This window comes from Lathyrus oleraceus, chromosome 3 (genome assembly GCF_024323335.1).
Source record: "Lathyrus oleraceus cultivar Zhongwan6 chromosome 3, CAAS_Psat_ZW6_1.0, whole genome shotgun sequence".
In the NCBI taxonomy this organism is placed as follows: Eukaryota; Viridiplantae; Streptophyta; class Magnoliopsida; order Fabales; family Fabaceae; genus Lathyrus; species Lathyrus oleraceus.
In genome coordinates, this window is record NC_066581.1 from 176,113,367 (window position 1) to 176,123,188 (window position 9,822).

At 36.7% G+C, this 9,822-nt stretch overlaps 1 protein-coding gene and 1 pseudogene across 1 annotated transcript; both read right to left on the minus strand.

The window, feature by feature from the left end:
* Positions 1–823: 823 nt before the first annotated feature.
* On the minus strand, positions 824–4,107 carry LOC127126092 (cation/H(+) antiporter 15). The gene has a single exon (XM_051054942.1). It carries the CDS (start codon positions 3,281–3,283, stop codon positions 2,531–2,533), a length of 753 nt encoding a protein of 250 aa, XP_050910899.1. The 5' UTR covers positions 3,284–4,107; the 3' UTR covers positions 824–2,530.
* Positions 4,108–4,443: 336 nt separating this feature from the next.
* Positions 4,444–6,274, minus strand: LOC127126091 (helicase and polymerase-containing protein TEBICHI-like; annotated as a pseudogene).
* Positions 6,275–9,822: the final 3,548 nt, after the last annotated feature.

The following is a 9,822-nucleotide window of genomic DNA, read 5'->3' on the forward strand; positions in this document are numbered from 1 at the left end:
ACGTTGGATCGAGTCTTATTTTTGATCTTTTGGAAATGGTTGATTTTATTCTTGTGTTAGTAGCTAACTAAACAGTCAAGCAATAAAGAAATAAAACAGTAAAATTATTACACATCGGGGGAGTGGGGTACATTTTGTCAAATGGGGATTCAAAATACTTGGAATAATTAAATCAGACCCAAACAACAAATAATGCAATTTATGAGTGTAAGTGCAAGCGAACTGTCTCATTGTAAGTAGGCCCAAGAGTAAGCCATGTGAAGAAAATAACACAACAAGTTATATTTACAACACACTTAAAAATTAAATTGAAAAAAGGTAAAATTGGGATTTGCACAGATGGAAATTGAGGGACACACAAAACCTAAATAATGTGCTCAAAGCCGGTTTGCGCATGTTGACAATAATTGAAATGTCATATGCGATTAATCGAAACGCGGCGAAATACTATCGATGTATCGATAAAAATAATCATTGATGAACAACATGGAAATTGTTGAATCCATAAATTAAAATCGATATTTAACAATTAAAATAAAGGAAAGGGGTAATAAACATTAGGAATAATAAAGGGGATTAAAAAGAAATGTGAAATAGAAATTAAAAAAAAATACTGTAAAATTAAAATATGGTGCACACGGGTATTAAACCCAGAACCAAGGGCTTGCCAAAGCATCCCTTCTACCAACTCCTCCAGATAGACATCCTTGTCATATAATCTCAAGCGTTAACACATAACATAAAAAAAACGGACCAAGCCTCTTAAATAAAACACAAAGTTGAAAACAGTATCAGAACTCAAACAAATTCATCTTAACGCACATAGATCTTGTTTCTTTTCATTTTGAACAACAAAGATTTAACGGCAAGATAACCACACAAATGGAAGCTTCAAGGAAGCTAAACGGAGAAATGGAAATAGAAACTCGAAAAGGAAACTAACCGGTTGCGGCGAGATTGACCGACGGATGTAGGTAAGGTTCCGTCTGAACCGATTTTTGATCTTCCGCTCTTCACCACCAAGAACAACTATGGTTTTCTTTTCTCCTTGCCGTCGGCTCCTTTTTCTCTTAGTGAACAGTAACGGCTCCTCTCCAAAATTAGGGTTTTTCGGCTCTTTCCTTTATGAACAGTGGCCTCTCTTATATATGACTCATCTCCTCTCTGCTGTGTTGCTGTATTTCCTCAGAGTAGTGGGAAATGTCTGTACTGGGAGAGGTTTTGAATTTTGTCCATGTTCAATTTGTGGTCCCCTTCTCAGTTCTCTTTCATTTCCAAAACTTCACTGTTGGTAAGAAAAAAATCACCACAGTAACTCACTTGAATATGTGTTTTCTCTTCTTTTTTTTTTGGAATTGCACTGATTTTTGTGTGTTGTTGTTGCGTTGTTATTGCAGAAGGATATCATGCCGTGTTGAATTTTTAACGAGTTTGTCTCCGCTGTGAATATTCACATGCTATGGTGGAAAATCCGTTTGATCAAAGACAACGAAACTCTCGGGGCCTCCGAGGGATGCAAGTTAAGACTTTCGAAGGGCATTATCTACCTCGCACTTGGAGGTGTAACTGCACCAAATGCAGAAGTATGTTGAGCATTCATATAACTGCCAATGACTTCATTTCAATATCAGCCTTATGTGGTCGTGATTCCTAAAGGTCTAATTTACAACTGACATTTGCTGAAGGCGAAATTGGGACTGATTCTGGTGTTGTTGATACTGCTGGATGAGCTGGTCATATGAACCCATACCAGAAACATTATTTGGAGAATTTAGTGGCCTTAATCCAATGCCAGGAGGTCCGCTGGTCTGTGAATGATACGTAGAGTTTGGAGACGGAAAAACGTCCGACCCATGCAGATGAAGATCTTCTCAAATCAGTGACAGTTGAGGATGATTAAGACGCAGTAGGGCCTGCTATATCTGCTTCATGAGTTCTCCGTAGTCTAGCCCTTCTTCGCGCCCGTTCATTGTCATGATGGCTTTCTCTATATTCATTGAGCTTGTTCTGATTGCTGCATCCAACTCTGTCATCCTCAACAATCATATTGGCTCTTCGCTTCTTTCCTTTAGAACCAGTAGGCTGTTGGCTTTGCCTAGGCCCATTATCATCTTCAGTTTGTACATATTCTGCTTTGGGCATTGTAAATGGCCATGAAGTGCCCCAACTTGGGCAAACTTTTGCAGCCTTTATTTGGGAGAAAGGTTGCTTCAGGCAGTATTGATGAATTCGTACAGTACAATTTTCATTTTTGCACAACTCTGCCTTAATTCCAACTTCATTGCAAACTTGACAGGATGGAACATCATTACTTCGAAACCAGCTGCGGAGATCAACGAATGATTTTACATCAACTCTAACATCACCATTTGTGGTCAAATTAAGCCACGAGTCCCTCACAAGTTCATTTAGAGTTTTTTCCTTTTGAGACAAATTAAAACTCTTAAATGCACATGGCACCTGTGGTTGGCTTCCTTGACATTGTTGTTGCCCTCCTTGAGACTCTGAACTGGTCCCAATTGTAACCTGGCTAAATAACAGCAATGATCTTTGCAAGAAAAGCGACTATCACTATGACAGTTATAATCCAAGCAGCCCGAAAGTTGATTTTGAATATATCAGTCTGCAATCCACTGACATCAAGGTATAATGGATACAAAAACCCACCAGTAAGTGTTTCTATTTTCGATATCAAAGTCGATCCTAAAGGCGGTCCTTCAGGAACAGCCAAGCCTAAAAATATCGGTCCCATAGAATAGTGTTGCCCAATGAATTCTCTGCAAAATGCAGTGAAGAGAACACACAGAATGATACAGACAATGCAAAATTCGTCAATCGGCTTTCCATTTAACCGGCTTACATACCATATTATAGTCGGCCTCATTACATAGAAGATAACGACCAAGAGTGCACCTATGGATAGAAGGATCCATAGCAGCGTCACTATACTCTTATTAGCAGTTTTAACCTGCATTACTGCAAAAATAACTGTTATCAAAGGGAGACTAACAACATCGGTAAACATCATCGATGATAATGCTAGACGGCCGACATTGGTGTTTAGGATTTTAAGCTTTGTTAGAAGGACTGATATGCTGATGAATACAGTAAAGCTTTGCGAGATGGCTATTAACAGGAGGGCAGACGCGAGGGTTTTGTCCATGGAAACAAAATTGGTGAATGCAAAGGATAATCCAAGAGGGATTGCAAATGCGAACGCGGATACAGAAATACCAATTGTGATGGCTTGTTTTTCTGTTTTTAGCATTGTTCCAGTATCCATCTTTACACAACATATGAAGTAGAAGAAATTGAGGCAGAAAGTTGCCACTGTGTTAAGTATTCAAGAACCTTTCATAGGGAATAAGATTCTTGTCACCATCTTTTTGTGTCCCAACATGGATGGACCAAATACCAATCCTCCAAAAATCTGAGATACAAGGGAAGTTTGTCCTAGTGGTCTGAGACAAGCATCCATGAGTTGTGTAACTACAGTAATAAGTGAAACCTGCAGAAAGAGAAGAGGATGGTTCCTCGCAATCCAGTTCATCAACTTGAATATAATTGCTTGGATGGAAAACACATTCAATGCAGCCAGCACCAGACTTTGAATTAAAAGAATTTGAACGATCTTCCAAATCCGATTTCATTGTCATGTCTATTGTAGAGGCAATTTGTCTTCAATTTGTGACAGTATCCAATCCCTTGTTTTTGAAGCGCTCTAATATTGAACTACAGTTGTTCATTGTGCAGGCATCAAGAAGACCATGATTCCAAAGTTTGATCATGAATAATGTCCAACACCAATGTAGAGCTCGGGATGAGATCAGCTCTTCTGCATGATGCTTCAAAAATGCCTCACAAGCCCACGGCATATGACCATCAGCCAGTACCCTTTGTTCCTTCCTCAAGCTTCAGATCAAGCTTCATATCTTCTTGCATGCTTCTATGACTCTGATCATTACAAGAAGAACTCGTATCAATCTGTTTCTCTCCACCTGAAGCTGGCTTTGAAACAGGAGCAATATGATTTTGATCCTCATTTGAAATCTCACAACATTGTGATGGAATGCCTGTATTTGTATCTGTTGTTTCTGCCGAAGTAATTTCATTGCATACCTTGGTTCCAAACATATATAAACCAACCACAAAAACTACCAAGCCGCTTGCACTTCCTTTTGCAACTCTCTTTCGTATAACATTTGGCGGTTTGGCGCGGTATACGGTTACCGGCGGTAGCATGGATGAAGCACTTTGGCATTCATGGACTTATGTTAGAACTCACTTTGAGTCTTCTTCCTCCCCTAATAGGTGCATCTACAGTCCTTGACTGCATAAGGGTTGTCAAATGATCAATCTCAGACCTGGTGAAAGTCTTCTGCTTTAACAGTTTCTCAAGTTCAATTAATCCACCTTGATCTGAGTTAGAATAATTAATTTGAACATTACTTTCACCAACTGCTCCTTGCTGATTTCCAGGAGATTCATTAGCAACCTGTCTAGCTTCTTCTTGAAGACTGTCCTGCCAGTAACTTCAGTAATATGTCCACTCCTCCAGATTGAATTGTTGAGTTCCAGAATCCCTCAGCACTGCTGGAGAGATTTTTCAATGTTCCTGTCAATAAACTTTCAACTACATTTTCTGTTTTCAGGCCAGTTCACAACTGCTCCTAAAGCACGGCTACTACTCCTTCAGTTGAAAATATTTTGGAACCAACGTAACATTTTTCACCACCTTGAGAGACAACATATATAGTCTTTGCAGCGACAATTCCCGTTTTTCCTTCCATAAGCCATCACCGAGGTGAATAATTACAAGCTCATCACCTTTGGTTCTTTTTGAAGTTATTATAACAAGATTCTCCTTTATGATCTTCCTCTCCTGTACCATGAGCATGGCATCCATCAAGTATACTAGACTTATCATTTTGTTTATGTAACTGACCAGAGAGGGTAGTAACATCAGGAATTTTGGAAGCACCAAGAGTCATACTGAGCTCATTTGTTGTAGGTACTACAACTGGAACAGTAGACAAACTACATGGCATCCCTCTGTCTGAGTTTTTCTTCTACAGAAGCCCGAGCATCATTGTCGGATGATTTATTCAAGTCCTTTTCTTTTTCTAAAGCAACTATCTTAGAATTATCAAAATGATTTTTATCATCAAAGCTATGACTAGTGTCAGCTGTGTCACTTCCAGAGGAACTTCCAACTTCTTTTCTGATAGAATTGCGTGCAGGGGTGGGTATGGGTGGAGCTAATTGCGGGACATCGTATCCGAGTGACTTGAAGGCTGAGAAAGTAGAAATCCTTGCTTCTTCAGCTTTATCAAAAACAATTTTGCGAGCACCATTCTTTATCTTCTTTGCTACACCAAGTTGTAAACTCCTTTGTGCAGAACCTTCTATAGCCCATGATAAAGATTCAAAAAGTGCTTTTACTATTTCAGGAATGGATGTTTCGGCAATTGCAAGAGGCGTGCGTAAACCTGCTTTATAGAGTGCTCTTGCTCAAGAGCCTTTAACATAGGGAATGGTGGTAAGCTCAACAACTTCTGCTCTAACTCCAAATGAAACACGATTTTGAAACTTGGTGACTAAGCCTTCAAGATCATGCCACCCCAACCTCTCACAGAACAAGAACCATAGATGCAAACCGACCAGCATTTTCTTGCAAACCTTGAACCATTCCTCTGACAACTTTAAATGATTCACCAACCTCACCGACATGAGTTTCCTATACCAAAAGCGATAAAATGAGAGCAACATAGAATCTTCTATAGACACGAAGTATTTGATCTTCCGAATTGACAATTCCACTTGAGATCCCATGTCGACCTTTCCGTTTATTGTTCAACCATCTTGACTAGTTTGAACCCATTGGTGCACCATGTGTCATACGCATCAAGAATGGTTCTGTCACGCCTACTCGATTGCCAACTGACTGATCAAGAGGAGACAATTTCATAAAATGCTCATAGTACTATTCCCAATCTGGCTCAACATCAACATTGATTGGTGTCACCAAGTAAACCAAATGCAAGTCAGATGCAAGGACAAATCCTTCCCTTGCCCTTGAAAGATCAGCCAACACAATAAGTGATTCTTCCGGACAGAGAGAACTGTCAAAAGATGCACATCCAAGAGGTGTGGTACTGTAGAGTTTAGTGTCTTTATTCCATTTAAGAAATTTTCTTTGGCACAACCATTTTAGGGACTCTTGAGCTGATTTTACCACCTCCAGAAATGGTTTCGTATAGTTCAAAAGAGTACATCTAACATTCCGGTGAATGTCATTAGCGGTTTGAACTATTCTTCCAGCAACCACTTCTAAAATTGCATGAGTCATTCCATTTAAATCTTCTTGAATTAAATAATGTTCATCAAAGCTTTCCATGAATGTTTTTTGACCACATACTCTAATCCAAGCACAATAATCCTTGAATTCCTTGATTACCACCGACGCTGAATGCGCCTATGTATCTAAATATGTTGACAGCAGAACCTCACCTTGAATGCGCAAAATACAACGAGGTGCAACAATAACAGAAAAGAAGACCACTTGATTCTCATTGAAAAAAAGGATACCATATTAGAGGAACAAAATCGTGAGGAACAAATAATGATATGAATATCGGGGTCAAAATCGGGGTGTGACAATATGTACTTGGTATAAAGTGATGTTTACAAATAAATAGAATGGGGAGATGAGAAAAGAATTCATTAATTATATTTTTGTGTTTGACAAGACCTTTGGTCTTGTGCCTACGTACCAACATAAAAATGAGGGATCAAAACCTCGTAGTTCGTGCTAGAAATTTTAAAGTGAGTGTGTTGGTTTTAACAAAATTTAAGTTGAAAGGCACAAAGGCCTAAAATGGTTTGAATGAGTTAGTTCTTTTTGGATTTTTTGAAAGTTTAAGTCAAGTATAGTTAAGTTCATTTAAAAGTTTGATTTAAGAAAATAAGTTTGAAAATACAATGGCATAAGGCCAAAGTTTCTATCTGTTTTTTGTAAAAGTGGTCAAAGTTTAGAACAAAAATAGTTCACACAAAGAAGATTTTGAAAATAGAGGGCGAGATTTTAAAATTAAAGAAATGGGAAGAAGATGAAGAGACTACCCTATGTACAAATATTTAAAAATTTAAAGTTGAAAAGATCTGACCAAATGGGAGCAATCCAATAGACAAGTATCTCAATAGAAACCCAGAATTCCCTTGGACTTTTTGAATTAAGCAACACACAAATGCATAATTATATCCATCTTGAAGAGCAATGGCATCAAATAAATATGGCCTCGTCCAAGCTTATCCTCTTCAATGATCTTCTTCAAAATATCCCATGCAACAGATGAGTTCCACAAGTCACAAGTTACACATAACAACTTAATAATGATCAATGTTGCAGATGAATCTGGAGAAATCTAGAATGATGTACCAGATGAGTTCAAACTTGCAAGTTCTTGGTTCTTCAACAAATTGGCATTGGCCAAGTCCATTAGCAAAGGAATGTTGCCTAAGTTCTAAGTCCAATTGGGGAGATCAAACCAACAGTCCACTCAAATGTGTTTTTTAGGGTTTTTGTTATTATTATGTGCATTAATGGTCCAAGACCACACAAACAAGCAAAGCAACAAAGTATATCACACAATATGGTCCAAGTGGACAAAGTGAAAATTGCATAAACATAAACAATTAGAATGATATGTACAATGACAAATGATAATAGAACAATAAAAGTAAATTACATTTAAAAGTAAAAGCTTGAAAGTAAAAATTAATGATTAGTAAGTCAATAGTTAGTTTTGTTTTGTTTTGTTTTTATTTCAAGACATTCTTTGGATAACACTCAACCCACTTGCCACAAGCATGGATCCTTGAATCAAAACATCTTCCAAAGGAAGGAAAGAAGGCCAAGTTTCCACACAATGCCATGGAAGAGGGGAGACTTACAATCTCACTAACTAGAATGATTATGCCTTTTGCGTCACAAATTTAGCGCTATGTTAAGCAATCGTAATTGGACTTATGTAGAAGTCACAACTATTTGAGGTCGGGCAATAAACTTTTGGTGTTAATGCATGTTGAAGACATAGTATTAAGAACTATGCTCATTAAACATACCACACACAAAAAATATGCAAATGTGTGGCCTAATCTCATCTATACTCATGTTAATCTTTCAATCAAATAGCATTAGGACCTTGAGATATCATTGGTCAATTGAAATGAATGGATGAAGAAGGGGGATTAGATGAAGAGGGAAAGGGATGAATGAGATCACAAATTGGCAAAAGGAGGACTTTTACCAAATTAATATTATTCATTCATTTTGGGAGATGGAATGTACATTCCATCAATCCCCTAAATCCAATAATATTAAATTGACAAAGTCAAATCAACCTTGACCAAGGCCCAACAATAGATGAGAAACTCAATTAAGTCAATGCAAATGGTCAACATAATTAAAATGGCATTTATTCAATTAAAAATATTAAAATAATGCATTAAATTCAAATATGTTTTGTCCAAATCCTAAAATCACATCAAAACACCAAATAAATGGCCATGTGATTTATCATAGGTCAAACAAGGTCAAAGGACCTTGGATAAAAAAATTCATAATTTTTGGACACTTAAAAATATTTTTAAACAATTAAAAACAAATGAAAAATCAATTAATTCATGAAAAATATTAATAATGATCCAAAAAATAATTTTAATTCAGAATATGGAAGAGGAAAATATTTGAATTTTTTTGGTGAAAGTCCCATATTTTTTGGAGCAATATTAAATTTATTATGAATTATTGATAATAATGGAAATAAATGGAAATTTAGAAAATGCTAAAATACGTGGACCATCAGATCTCCCTCATTAATTGAGGTGGCATATCTGATGATCCACAGCGTGTAACAACCCAATTTTAGTAATTATTTCTTATATTATTATTATATTTTATTTTATTTATGTGGAGTGTTAATTAATTAATTGGTTGTTAGGTAGTATAACAATGGATTATATTAATTAATTTGGTGTGTTAATTGTGTTGGTTTGATTTATTTGAATTAAATAGAGATATTATAGTACTAGGTATTATTGGGCCTAATAATTAAATTAGAGGTATCATTCTTTAAGCCAAAATATAATACTAGTATATAAGAGGTGAGGAGAGTAAGAAGTAGGATTCATTTGATCATTTGACGGCAATAGAGAAAAAGAAGAGGAAAAGTAAGGAGAAGAGGGGAAGAACAAGAGAGAAGCTAGGGTTTCTAGAAAATTGAAGAGGTAAGGGGGAGAATCCTTATTATTATGGGTTAGTATGATTGGGTCAATGAGTAGAAGTATGTTTAGGTTAAAATCCCTAATTTTGCATGGTTGTTTGATATTATTAGGTTTTGATGAGTATTCTTGATTTGTGGTGATTGATTGTGTTAAAACTGCAAATTAACGTTGTATACTTAGAGTATTGTATGAGTTATAATTTTCTGAACATTTGGATTTTTACGGAATCGAAATCGGAGGTCCGAAAGTCCTCCAACGATGAAAAACGCAGAAAATTCTGCATTCTGTTTTTGTGTTAACCGGTTACCCACCGAGCGTTAACCGGTTACTTGCTTGAAAATCTGCGCAGGAAATTGATTTTGTTTTATGTTAACCGGTTACCCACCGAGTGTTAACCGGTTACCACTGTTGAAAAATGAAAAATTAAGATTTTAAAAGTTGTATTGACATCTAAGTGTGCGTATTTGATAATTAGCCTATATTTGGGAATGATATATTGTTATGAATGTGTATATGTACCATTGGTGGATAATTCAT

Coding starts and splice junctions, on each gene's coding strand:
- LOC127126092 (XM_051054942.1), bottom strand. CDS start 3,283: ATGGATACTGGAACAATGCTAAAAACAGAAAAACAAGCCATCACAATT.